At 37.3% G+C, this 14,556-nt stretch overlaps 1 protein-coding gene across 7 annotated transcripts in view; it reads left to right on the forward strand.

Annotated features, from left to right (window-relative positions):
- RAD18 (RAD18 E3 ubiquitin protein ligase) overlaps nucleotides 1–14,556 on the forward strand; it is a 107,264-nt gene that overhangs the window by 34,369 nt on the left and 58,339 nt on the right. For all 7 annotated transcript variants that reach the window (XM_077857971.1, XM_077857969.1, XM_077857970.1 and 4 more), the window contains 3 exons: nucleotides 2,308–2,645; nucleotides 5,123–5,222; nucleotides 8,897–9,081. In XM_077857971.1, coding sequence (XP_077714097.1) covers nucleotides 2,308–2,645; nucleotides 5,123–5,222; nucleotides 8,897–9,081 — 623 coding nt within the window. The remainder of the gene's footprint in view (nucleotides 1–2,307; nucleotides 2,646–5,122; nucleotides 5,223–8,896; nucleotides 9,082–14,556) is intronic.

Genomic DNA, 14,556 nt, shown 5'->3' on the forward strand with positions numbered 1-14,556 from the left:
ATTTATTTATTCATGAGGGATACAGAGAGAGAGGCAGAGACATAGGAAGAGGAAGAAGCAGGCTCCCTGCAGGGATCCCGATGTAGCACTGGATCCCAGGCCCCAGGACCGTCTGAGCCAAAGGCAGACGTTTAACCACTGAGTCACATAGGCACCCCTTGCTTTTACTTTTGAACACTATTTTCAGTGGAAATAGAACTCTTGCTAGTTTTGCTTTCTTTCTGTACTTTAAAGATACCATGATATCATTCTATTATCTTTTTATTTTTTTATTTTTGTTGTTGTTGTTGTTGAGAAGTCAGTAATGTTTTTCTTGTTTCTTAGAGCAATAGTTCTCAACTGAAAGTGATTTTACCTTCCCTTTACTCCTTCCCCAGAGGACATTTGGTAATGTCTGGATATGTTGTGGTTGTCTCAACCCAGGGTGGTGTATTCCTACAATGCACAGAACAATTTTTCACAGCAAAAAATTACCTGATTCAAAGTGTTAGTAGTGCCAAGGTTGAGAAACTGTGCCTTAGAGGTAACATGTCTTTTTTTTTTTTTTTTTTTTTTTCTGGTTGTGTACAAGATTTTTCTCTTTTATTTTTTAGTGTTTGGTTAGTAATACATGCCTAGGTTTTATTTTCTTTGTTTTATCCTTTTTGGGATAGATTTTAATTCCCTCTAATAACACTTTTTTTATTTATTAATTTTTTAAAATCTTCTTTAATATTCATCATAGCTATCTTGAAGTCCTTCTAATACTTCTCTTTGGATCACCTCTGAATCTCTTTCCATTGACTATTTTATTTTTTGATTAGTGGCTAATTTCTTGCTTCTTTGCATGTCTCATCATTTTTAAATGTGTGTGTGTTTTTTTTTATGATTTTACTTATTTACTCCTGAGAGAGAGAGAAAGAGGCATAGACACAGGCAGAGGGGGAAGCAGACCCCCATGCAGGGAGCCTGACATGGGACTTGATCCCAGGTCTCCAGGATCACACCCTGGGCTGAAGGCAGCGCTAAACCACTAAGCCACCTCTGCTGCCCTTTAAATGTGTTTTGATGAAATTTTGTAGAGGCTGTGAATTATCTTACTTTGAAAGATATTGGATTCTGTTCTGACAGGTGGCTAAATTACCAATTTTTTGCCTTTTTTTTTTTTTTTTTAAGTAGGCTCCATGCCCAGTGTGGAGCCCAACTCACAACCCTGAGATCAAGACCTGAGCTAAAATCAAGAGTCAGATATTTGACTGACTGAGCCACCAGGCACCCCACTAGCTCTTCACTCTTATTCTGTCAGGGCCTTGTTTAGTTTTTTGTTGGGCTTAGTCTTTTTACATTTTGTATTTCCAGAGCATGGTCCTTTTTCCTAAGGTGTAGCCTTGGTGGGGTTTCAACTGAATGTTTAGGGTCTTTACCAAGATCTCTCCAATTTGGTGGGGCTCAAACTCACACTTTTCAGCACTGACCTTGGGAATCTCAGCTTCCCAGCATGTGCAAGACTCTTATGAGGTTCTCTTGTGCTTTCATCTTAGGCTTTTGCAGCCCTAGAGATGATCAGGAATGGGTGAGAATTTCTATGCAGATTTTTGGGGATCTTTTACTGTGGGTACCGCCTGTCCAGCACTCTGTCCCTTCAATCCTAGCCATCTTTGCCCAGAACTCTGATCTCTGTTCTCTCTGGTCTCTATTTGGACTTCTTTTCGATACTTTGAGAAGACACTTCCAGGGAAAATTCTTAGGGGAATGTTGGATCACCTCATGTTTCTCTTCTCTTTCACTGACCACAGCCTTGTATTGATCATAGTCCATGCTATAAACTTTTGTTTTGTATATTTTGTTCAGACTTTAAAGTTACGTATGGTTGTAGAGCAAATCTCATATCAGGTATTCTCCATGGCCAGATTCTGAAGTATCCTCATTTTCCTTTATAAAAGATTAACTACTGGGACACCTGGGTGGCTCAGTGGTTGAGTGCCTGCCTGCCGTGGGCTCAGGGTCTGGGGATCGAGTCCCACATCCAACTCTCTGCGAGGAACCTGCTTCTCCCTCTGCCTATGTCTCTGCCTTCTCTCTGTGTCTCTTATGAATAAATAAATAAATAATCTTTTAAAAAATAAAATAAAAGATTAACTGCTTTTTAAGTTAGATTTATTGTTTTGAAGAAATACTGATTTGGTTGTCATTATGGAGTTAAGTTCATTATGGAGTGTTCTGTATTTCACAGAAACAAGTGTTAAAGGGGAAAACAGCTTATGTCAGTTAACTTATTGTATATAATTTGACATCTTAGTTATCCGTTGTGTTTTTTTGTGCTTCAAGGAATCATCTGTTGCAGTTTGCCTTAGAGTCACCACCCATATCTCCTGCTTCCTCCTCTTCAAAGAACCTTGCTGCCAAAGTAAACACTCCTGTAGCCTTCAGACATTCTTTAAAGCAAGGAAGCAGGTTAATGGAGAATTTCTTGATCAGAGAAATGAGTGGTTCCACGTCAGAGTTGTTGATAAAAGAGAACGAAAAAAAATTGATCCTTCAGAAAGAAGTGAGCACTTCTTCAAAGACCAAAGAGACACCTTCTATAGAAAAGACAGCTCCGCGTTCCTTAGATGCTCATGTTCCTGAGACACCTTCTACATCAACTTTGAAACAGGTTACCAGAGGTAGGAAATTATTTTCATATATGTATTTTCTTACTTAATGGAAATATTTTCATCCCATATGACCTGAGAATAAATAAGCAGCTTGAGGGGGAAGGCATGGAAAAAGACAATCCAAATTTCACATCATAACAGTCTCAGAAATTGATGTAGGCAGTGCTGCAAGGTATTTTTGTATTCTTTCTTTCTCATAGAATAGGAATTTAGGCTGATTGCTGGAAAAATGAGGCAGTTTTAATTAGCTCATATTTTATGGCAGTAGCTTTCTATTTTTCAGCTTTTAATTTCCCCCCACATCTTTCATATCATTTCCAGTTTAATCTTAACAAGCTCCTTTTATCTTTTTCTACCCTTCTTTGAACACTTCTAAGCTATTCTGACTGGCATTTATTGCTAGAGACAATTTGACCCCTACGCACTCTGACCTTATTTCTTACCTCTCCCTCTCAAAAATCCTTTGCACTAACCAAACTGATCTTCCATTATTCCTTGAATATACCCAGAGATTGGAAAAATTACAAGCTGCAGGCCAAATTTGGCTTGACACCTAATCTTATAAGTAAAGATTCACTGGAAAATAGCCACATCCATTTGTTTACATATTGTTAATGAATGCTTTCATCCTCCATGGTGGTTACTAGTTGCAACAGAGACTATCTGGCTTGCAGAGCCTAAAATCTCTGCTACCCGGCCCTTTACTAGAAAGGTTTGCTGGGGTACCTGGTGGTTCAGTGGGTTAAGCTTCCAGCTCTTGATTTCGGCTCAGATCATGATATCAGAGTTGTGAGATTGAGCCCTGGTTCAGGGCTCTGTGCTCAGCAGGGAGCCTCTCTCACGTGCACTCCCTCTACCCTCCACCCCCACTCATGCTTCCTTGTACTCTCTCTCTCTCTTAAAAAGGTATGCTGACTTCTGTTTTATCATTCTTTTACCATTCTAGACTCTACCCAGATCCTAACCATCCTTTGGTTATGTTAGACAATATTGATATTTCACATCATTTAAGTGTTATAGCACTTGTTTTCTGCACTATTTTGTGTATAGTTTGCTTTTTTGATGAATAGGTCAGCTTGTTTAACCAATTGTTTCCATGTCTTCTGTTGCCTCAGAGTACCTTTTAGGCAGAAACTATGTCTTAGACATCTTTGATACATCCACATCACACATAGTACAGGGCAATTAGTGGTTACTTATTTTAGTTTTTTAAAAAGATTTTATTTATCTGAGAGAGCGGAGAGAGACAGCATGTGAGAGAGTGCAAATGGTGGGGAGGGGAAAAAAATGGTGGGGAGGGGCAGAGGGAGACAGAGAAGCAGACTCCCCTCCCCTCTGAGCAGGGAGCCTGACTATGATGTGGGGCTCGATCCCAAGACCCTGAGATCATGACCTGGGCTAAAAGCAGATCCTCAACTGACTGAGCCACCCAGGTGCCCCCCCCCCCCCATTAGTAATTATTAAACTTAGGTTGAAGTTAACCATATTAGCACTCAAGGGTTAAACTTTTTTTTTTTTTAATTTATTTTTTATTGGTGTTCAATTTACTAACATAGAGAATAACCCCCAGTGCCCGTCACCCATTCACTCCCACCCCCCGCCCTCCTCCCCTTCTACCACCCCTAGTTTGTTTCTCAAGGGTTAAACTTTTTAAGATTATGTGACTCTTGCATTTTATACCGTATCTTTTGTCAGTCTGTCAATTAATGGACAGTTCTTGTTGTAGTGGTTTTAGTTTGATAGTTGACTTTTTTTCCCATAAAAGACCTTTTTTTTTTTTTTTTCAAATGTAATCTTAGCATGAACCATAACACATAAAATAGATAAAATTGGCCTTATTCCATTGAAGTAGAGATGGAAGACCTGACTTCCAACCTCATCTCTGCCTTTATCATCACGGTAGCTTCTGGGCCGCAAGGTTCTTCCACAACTCTCTGCAACTTCCTCATACAGTTTGAGAATGATTGTGTTTCCTAATGGCAACACTTGTAATTACAAATTAGAGCTAAATTATCAAATCTGTAACCATTGCTGATTTGAACAGTAGTGAGCCCAAACCAACAGATGCTTCAGTTTAGTTTTGCATACCTTCCTGTCTCCAGCCAGGTGTATCTTCTTCAAGATGTTATGATTACTGCAGTGCTAAATAAGAATGACTCTAAGACGGGAAAACTTAAGCTCAGTGCTATAGGTTGGTTACACCTTGGTAGCAAAGACTTAACCAAAGCATTTTCTAATAAACGAATCTCCTAACTTCTTTGCAATTTCTTCTGGTAGGCACAGGATCTAATTATGTGACTTTCCACAGTTTAGCCATTACTCAGGAAACAGTCTGTCCCAATCCTCTTGCCCCGAGGCTTTTCTAAGTGCATGTTTAGGTTGGGATTCTATTTTTTATATTAATTGCTGAAAGATGACATGTTATACATTGTTTTTGCCCTTTCTGTAAATAACAAAGTCTCCTTTTCTCTTTTTAAAAAATACAGTGGATTGTCCTGTTTGTGGGGTTAATATTCCAGAAAATCACATTAATAAGCACTTAGATAGCTGTTTAACGCGTGACGAGAAGAAGGAAAGCCTCAGAAGGTAAGAAAGTTAAGAATAACCATTGAGCTATTTTAGCAAGGTACTTCTTGTGCTTTACAAATTATTTGCCACCTCTTCTGTTCTGTGTCCTTCATCCTGGGGGTTATTTCCCATAAGCCATGATAATCTGGTCACCTGCATTTCTCTTTAGAAATGTTTCGTCCTGGGGGACTTGGCTGGCTCAATCAGTAGAGCATATGGCTCTCAATCTCAGGGTCCTGAGTTCAGACCCCACATTGGGCACAGACCCTACTTGAAAAAAAAAAAAAGAGAAAAAAAGGAAATGTTTCTTCCTGAGGAATGAGTTTCAAGTATAGAAGCTGAGCATTTTCCCCTTGAATAGTAAGAAATCAGCACTGATACTCTTGCTTGGACTGCTCTTTTTCTAGATGGCTCTGTCATATTTCTTCTAATATATTTAGTTCTGTCAGTATATCCAAAGACATACTCATCCATACATAATTAAGTTCAAGTTCCAATAGGTTCCTGCTCCTTAGAATACTGTAGTCCTGCCATTTTTTCTATCTTGCAATTTAGAAGCACTCTTTCTCTCTTAGAGAAAGATTCACTATGCTGGTTAGTGTATTAAAGGCTCTGAGAAGTCCAACACTGAAGGTAATTGTTGGATTTTGTTTCATCCAGTAATTACATTTATATAACCTTAAAATCTTTTTTTTTTTTTAAGATTTTATTTATTTATTAGAGAGTGCACCAATGAGAGTGTGTGCGTATGTAAGCGCATGAGTTGGGGGAGAGGGAGAGGCAGACTCCCCACTGAGTAGGGAGCCCACCAGAGGCTCAATCCCAGGACCCTGAGATCGTGACCTGAGCGGAAGGCAGATGCTTAACCAACTGAGCCACCCAGGCACCCCTTGACCCCAAGTCTTTTTTCCTCATAATTCACATCTTGCAAAACTAATTTTTGGAAGATTTTGGGGTCTGGTCACATAAAAGAGACTGTGACATTTAGAACATTTTATTCACAGTACCCTGACAGGCCAGTTCCTCAATATGGGTGACAGCCCTTTACCCATTCTGTGTTGAATCATATCAGAGTTGATTCAAAGAGTACTCCTCCCTTTGATGTCTTCAGATTCGCAGGACTGTTTTTTTTTTTTTTTAGATTTTATCTATTTATTCATAGAGACACCCGGTGTGGGAAGGGGGAAGAGAGAGAAAGAGAGAGAGAGGCAGAGGGAGAAGCAGGCCTCATGCAGGGAGCCTGACGTGGGACTCGATCCTGGGTCTCCAGGATCACACCCCAGGCTGCAGGCAACGCTAAACCGCTGCGCCACCGGGGCTGCCCAATTCTGAGGACTCTTAAATGCATTACTCACTTTCACTAAATCATGGAAGAAGGATCAGTGTTATTTTCATGTTTGGGGAATCATCTATCAAGCTCATGTTTTAAAATTCTGGACAGAAATTGTTCATTTCTGCTAGTGCTTTTCATCGTAAATGTCAGTGAACAAACAGTTTCTCATTTGAATTTCAGTCATAAGTTTAATTGTCTATCTTTGATAGAAATAAATGTTTTAGATACAGACTTAATGAACTGTCCTTCACAGTGTGCTTGTATAAACTCCTATAAAACGTTTCAGCTCTTGCTACCCACTGTGACTTTATTTAGCTGTAATTTTACCTGTCTTGTGGAGCCCACCAGGCAATTTTCAGAAATGTAATCTTTTGAGGGTTTGCAGGTCTTTCTATAGTTAAATAGTTATCTCTGGCTTTTGGGTGTTATTGATAGAGCATAATAGAAATAATTTAGCCAAGGAATGGTACTGTTGGTTAGTAGAAAAATGTTTGGTTGTTTTCAGTCTATGTATATTCAACTGTATTATCTCTCAGTATAACCTTTGTGCAATTTATGTCAGATTTACCCTATGGAGGCTTGTTAACATAGATTTTAGGTCTCTAATTTAGAACTTAATCTTTGCTACGTAGGTGATGTGGAGACATGACCAAGAATCTGCAATTTAATAAACTCTCCTGGTGGTTCCAAGATCCACTATAGTTTGTGTAGCATGGCCTTGAAGGCGAACTAGTTATATGCAAGTCCTCTGTAAAATCTTGGACTTTTTTTTTTTTTGGATAAACCATTTACTTTCAAGTATTTATTAATTTTACTGGAAACTTTGGTATTTTAATTTTGAAATTATTGGAATTGTAATAGCTACTTTGAATGCATATTTATTAAGCACTTAATTGCCATGGTGTTGTGCCAAGTAATGTACTCAGCCAGTTTATAAGATTAAGTAGATTAAAGCTCACTAAGGAGTCCCTGTTTATAAAATTATCTCGAGTCATTGATACCCTTAGGTAGTTTGACTTCTATTCCATTTTGTAATGTTTATTAACTGCTTTTTTGAGGGAGCAGAAGAAAATAATTTAATAGGGCTTTGCTATATTAAATTATAGTTTGTGCTTGTCAGCATATTAATTATATAAGTAGAATGAAGAGCCAGGTGGTGGTTTTGCTATTACACTTAAAATCCTTATATATTTAATATAATTAATTGAAGTTGAAGAGAATAAAACCCATTTATATTTTTTGCTATTATTCACAATCATGTTCTTTGAAGATGATGCCATAAGAATATTATCTGCCTGTCAACTTTCAGAACTCTTTTTTTTTTTTTAAGATTTTTATTTTATTTATTCATAGAGACAGAGAGAGAGAGAGAGAGTGAGGCAGAGACACAGGCAGAGGGAGAAGCAGGCACCACACAGAGAGCCTGACGTGGGACTCGATCCCGGGTCTCCAGGATCATGCCCTGGGCTGCAGGCGGCGCTAAACCACTGCGCCACCGGGGCTGCCCCAGAACTCTTTTTTCATTGGCAGTAATAAATTTGGTAAAGCTAACCATCCCAACATATCTTTTATTTAATCTAGAGCTTTTGCACAATGATTACCTCCACTTTGAGGGGACAGTTTTGCCTATGGACCAGCATTTTTTCTAAAGTAGCTATATTCTTAAATCCGTAGTCTTAATTTCAGTAGTGTTTGTACTCTGATTTTCCGAGGTAACTGTTTTTTGCAGAGATTTTACATGGAAACCATGGATGTGTTTTAGGACAAACATGCTTTAAAACACTGGAGAATTGAGGATGTCTATGTAAGTGTGTTTCTAAAGTGAGGTTTTCATAGCATTTAGTGCACAAGCCTTCCTTTTTTTTTTTTTTTTTTTTAAGATTTTATTTATTCTTGGAAGACACAGAGAGGCAGCAACATAGGCAGAGGGAGAAGAAGGCTTCCTGCAGGGAGCCCGATGTGGGACTCGATCCCAGGATCCCAGGATCATGACCTGAGCTAAAGGCAGATGCTCAACCACTGAGCCACCCAGGCATTCCAGTGCACAAGCCTTCCATGGGCATCTTGGGCCTGCATCTTTAGGCCTGAACTCTTTTTGAGGCCTGTGTTTCTCTAAGGTTGGCTGCCACCTACACCCCGGTATCTGAATGTGCTGTGGGTACCTTAGAATGATATGTCCAGCACCGTCAACTTTATTTGCAAATTTAATTTTTCTTCTCTTTCCCATTTTTATCTTAATGGTTCCACTATCTTCCCAGTCATACTGGTACTCCATCAGAAGGCAAGTTAACTGTTTTATGTGAGGAGCATTTGCTAATTCACAGTAACCCTAAGTGATCTCTTTCTTTCCCTTTTTTAGTTCTATTCACAAAAGGAAGCCTCTGCCCAAAACCGTATATAACTTGCTCTCGGATCGTGATTTAAAGAAAAAGCTAAAAGAGCATGGATTATCTATTCAAGGAAATAAACAACAGCTCATTAAAAGGCATCAAGAATTTGTACACATGTACAATGCCCAGTGTGATGCTTTGCACCCTAAGTCAGGTAAGCTAATAAAGCAATGATTTCTGCTTGTTTTCTGGTTAAAGAAGTTTTGTATAGCTCAGGGATTATAAATCATAGAAAAAAAATTTAATGAATACAATTTTGATAATAGTTGAGACATGTAAATATTTTCCTTCAAAGGTACCTAGAATATACTCTGATAAGCCTTTCTCCCAGCTGGTCTGTCAGCCACTATTCCTTTCTCAGAGGCAACCACTGCTGCTGGTTTCTTTTGAATATCTTTCCAGAGATAGTATGGAATGAAGAGTTGATCTAGAGAGCATGGGTTATAATCCCAGTTTTGCAGCTTTATGACCAGGGATTTCGGGCAAGTTACTTCTCTCAGTTTTCTCATCCATAAAATAAGTGTTATAATACTATGGATTGCATAGTATTTTTGAAAGGAATAAATGAAAAGTGCATAGCACCATACTTTAGCAAATAGTTAGCATTTAGTAAGTGTTATCATTATGATTGTTAATTATACACAAACATATGTCTGGGATTGTTGTTTGGTAAAAATTTAGTATTATAGGGGATCCCTGAGTGGCTCAGTGGTTTGGCACCTGCCTTCAGCCCAGGGTATGATCCTGGAGTCCCGTGATCAGATCCCACATCGGGCTCCCTGCATGGAACCTGCTTCTCCCTCTGCCTGTGTCTCTGCTTCTCTCTCTGTGTCTCTCATAAATAAATCTTAAAAAAAAAAAAATTAGTATTATATACAAACTATTTATTTATTTATTTATTTATTTTTAAAGATTCTTTTTTTTTTAATTTTTATTTATTTATGATAGTCACAGAGAGAGAGAGAGGCAGAGACACAGGCAGAGGGAGAAGCAGGCTCCATGCACCGGGAGCCCGATGTGGGATTCGATCCCGGGTCTCCAGGATCGCGCCCTGGGCCAAAGGCAGGCGCCAAACCGCTGTGCCACCCAGGAATCCCCCAAACTATTTATTTAATGGTTTGTCCTTTTTATTTAACCACACGTATTTTGGAGTTCTTTGAATTATTAGCATATATAGAATTGCCTGATTTTTTAAAAAACTGAAACATAATATACAAACAGAAAAGTATACAATTTGTATTGTTTGGTGACTTATCATAGGAAATTTCACAAACAGAAAATACCTTTGTGACTATCTTTTAGATCAGAACCAGCATCCCTAAAGCCCCTGTGCTCCCTAACTCCAGTCATTCCCACCTTCATTCTCACAGATGACCACCATCTTGACTTCTGACACCAAGGATTATTCATTTTGTCTGTTTTTGCGATGATAAATTCCCTGCAGAGTAAGTGAGCTGAAATGACGTGGGCATTGTGATGTAGTGTTAGGCTGCTCTTGATCTTCTTTTGACAATTTGTCAGAGGAAGATCATCTGCTTCCCAACTGTGGTTATTTGGGAATTACCAAGGCTGTGGAGGCAGGCCACAGCTAAGGGGGGACCTCCTGTGTTTCCATTCCCCAGGTCAGTTAGGCTTCAGTAATACCCCAGGTGATTAGGCTCTGTTTAACTAGTTTCCTGTGAGTGCAAGCCTTGTTAAGAGGAAAGTGCCCTGGTATATTTGAAAATGGTTCCTTTTCCTCTCTCCTTGCTTGAAGCCATAGATTTTTCTTCGATATTTACTGTAAGAAACTTGAACTCCTGAAGGTGAATCTCGCAGTCTTGTCTCCTCTACCATCCTCCAACCACAACTGGGTCTCCCTGGGGTTTTTTTTTTTTTTTTTTTTCCACTCTTCGAGGTATCTGCACAGGACTTCCAACAATTAATTAATTACAGTTTAGGTTTTCCCATCTTTTGTACTGTTCCCTGCTGCAGTTTCTGCTTGTAAGTTTCTGCTAAGGTAAGCCATTATTCTCTGTGTTTGTGGGTCTCCACATTCTTGGGGGCATTAGTTTGCCCTATGTCCTCCCCTCTATTGTGGATCTAAGAAGAATTGCTGAATTTTTAACCTGTTCAGCTTTTAATTTGTTAGGATGGAATGCCAACTTCCAAGCTCCTTCTATGAAGAACTGGAAGTCCATTTCATTTAAATGAACTCTTACAAATCTGTGGCCTTCAATGATGAACTTCTTTGATTTAGCAGAATATTTTCAAGGTTATCCATTATCCATTGTTAGCACTACATTCTTTTTTATTGCCAAATCTTTCATTGTGTGGATATGTTACTTATATTGCCTATTCAGTCTGGGATTTTCTCTCTTTTGGCTCTTGTGAATAATGCCACTATGAATATTCACACACAGATTTTTGTGTGGAATTGCTGGGTTAAATGATAACTGCATTGTAACATTTTGAGGAACTGCTGGACTGTTTTCCAATGTACTTATAACATTTTACATCTCACCAGCATGAGGGTTCTAGTTTTTCCACATTCTTGTCCCACTTGGTATTCTGTCTTCTATTTTGGTCATCTTAGTAGTGTGAAATGGTGTGGTTTTGATTTGTATTACACTGATTTTTGATTATTAAAGCAATCATTTATCTTTAGCAAGGACTCTTTGCATTTCATCTAAATTCTTGAATTTACAATTTACTATTCTTTACTAATTTCTTTTTTTTCTTAAGGAATATTCTCTAATTTTCTTTTAGTGTCTGTGGGATCTGTGGTGATGAACTATCTTTCATTTTTGATATTAGAAGTGTGTCTTCTCTCTTTCTTCGCTTCATTGGTTTATCTACAAGTTATCCATTTTATTTATTTTTTCCAAAGAACTAGCTTTCCCTTTCATTGATTTTTTTCCCCTCAAATTATTGCCTATTTTTTTTATTGAATTCTACTCTTATTCTTTTTATTTCCTTCTTCCTGTTTACTTTAGTTTAATTTGATCTTTTTGTAGCTTATTGTGGTGGAAGCCTAGGTAATTATTCAGATTGTTCATTTTTTAATGTAAGCATTTAAAGCTACAGATTTTCCTGTGGGCACTGTTTTACCTGCATCCACAAATGTTGATATGTTTTATTTTCATTTAGTTAGAATATTTTCTCATCCTTGTAGTCATTTCTGCTTTGACTAATGGGTTAGAGAGAAGTGTTTTCAGTTTCCAAATATATGGACATTGCCCAGATATTTTTTTTGTTATTTATTTTTAATTTGATTCCATTGAACCAGTTTCGTATCATTTCGGACCTTTTACAACTCAGAGACCTGTTTTATAACTCAGCATTAGGTCTTCCTGGTCAGTGTTCCATAGCACTTGAGTATTTTGCTTTTTCTTTTGGCTTAATCATCTCTAAATGTTATGTAAAGTTGCTTGATAGTATATCAAGTCATCTGTATCCTTATCCTATATTGATGGATTCTGTCAACTGCTGAAAGGATTATTGAAATCTCCAACTATATTTTTTCCTTTTTCCTTTCAATATTTTCAGTTTTCCTTATATTTTGAATCTCAGTAATTAGGTATATGTGTATTTAGTATTATTCTGTCTTCTTGATGAATTAACCTATTTACTATAATAAAATCGTCATCTTTGTCACTGTCTTTGGTAATATTCCTCATTTCAAAATCTTTGATATGAATGAATATAGCCACTCTTCTTTAAATTCATTGTGTTATTTAAACATTTTTAAAAGCAGTATATGGTTTGGATTTGCTTTTAAAGTGTAATTTGACGAGATACACCATTAAGTTTTAAAACTTAAACCATTTTCATTTCATCAAATCTTATTTGGTTGGGTTTAAGTCTATCTTGTTTTTGTTTTCTTTTTGTGCTGTTCATTCTTTGTTTTGTCTTCCTTTTTTTACTTTCGGATTTGGGGTTTTTTTGGTTTTCTATTTTATCTTCACTATCTGGCTATAGGTGTGTTTCTGTTTACTTTCTTTAAATGATTATTCTAAAGTTTACCATGTGTATCTTAAACTTATCAAAGTCTACCTTCAAATAATAATATTACTACTTCATGTATAACATAAGTAATTTATGACTTCCATCCTATATTTCATTATTGTCATAGATTTTTCAATATATGTTATGATCCCCATAATACCTTTTACTCTTTTTTGCTTTAAATTATCAGTTTTCTTGGGGTGCTTGAGTAGCTCAGTCGGTTAAGCATCTGATTCTTGATTTTGACTCAGATCATGATCTCAGGATTATGAAGTTGAGCCCTAAGTCACACTCTGCAGTGGACGTGGAGCCTGCTTAAGAATCTCTCTCTCACTCTCCCTCTCCCTCTACCCCACCCATCCCGCTCCACCCCAAAAAAGATAAATTGTCAATTTTCTTTTATAAAAAAAAATTAAAAATGAAAAAGAAGGTCTGTATGTGCTTACACATTACTATTTCTAATATTTTTCATCTCTTCCCTTACATCCAGGTTTTCATCTGATGTCATTTTCTTTTGGCCTGAAAAACTTTATTTAATATGTCTTGAAAAGAGTGCAGATGTGCTGTTTACAATTTTTATTTGTGTGAAGAAGTCTTAACTTTGTATTCTTTTTAACTATTTGGAAATACTTCTGAACTTTCAGGAAAGTTGAAACACTGTCAAAGAAAACCACGTCAATACCACTTACATGGATTCACCTATTAGCATTTTGCCTTATTTGCTTTATGAATTACTATTACTCTCTCTGTATATGAGTACATGTATGTACATATTTATACGCATCTATTCTTTTCTGAAACCATCTGAGAATAAATTGTATAATCTTGATTATTTTACCCCTAAATAGTTAATGTATTTCCTAAGAAAAAGTATGTTCTCTTTTTTTTTTTTGCCAAATTATAGTTATCAATTTCAGTGAATTTAACTTTGTTACAATACTTTTATCCATTCTGTCATCTCTGTTCTATTTTCAGCAGTGGACCCAGTAATGATTGTTATGGATTTTTTTTTCCTTCTAGTACAAGATCCAGTTTTGAATCAAATATTTCATTTAGTTATAATATCTTTTCCATCTCTTTCTACTTGGAACAATTCCTCAGTCTTTCTTTGTATTTATGACGTTGGTAAAGAATACAGTCTTTGTTTTTTTTAATCCCTCCCTAAACAGAATGTTTCTCATTTTGCCTTTGTCTGATGTTTCCTAATAATTACATTAAGGCTGTCCGTTCTTGGCCGGAATACTATATAAGTGATTTTTTTTTTCATTCTCAGAATATCACATCCAGGGATATTTGACATCTTTATGCCTCTCATTTATGATGGCTGGTTTGACCACTTTGTCAATTTCTCCAATGTATAGTTTCCCCCTTTTAGAGACACTTGAATACCATGTAAATATCCTATACCTCATTAAAATTTTACCTCTCCCTCCCTCCTTTCCTTCTTTCCTTACATTTATTTATTTATTTGAGAGAGAGAGGAGGAGCAGAGGGAAAGGGAGAGAAAATGCTGAAGCAGACCTTCCACTGAGTGTAGAGCCCAACACGGGGCTGGATCCCAGGATGCTGGGATCATGGCCTGAACTGAAATCAGGAGTTGGATGTTCAATCAGCTGAGCCACCCAGGAGTCCTTTACCCCTA

Source organism: Canis aureus, chromosome 19, assembly GCF_053574225.1.
Source record: "Canis aureus isolate CA01 chromosome 19, VMU_Caureus_v.1.0, whole genome shotgun sequence".
In the NCBI taxonomy this organism is placed as follows: domain Eukaryota; kingdom Metazoa; phylum Chordata; class Mammalia; order Carnivora; family Canidae; genus Canis; species Canis aureus.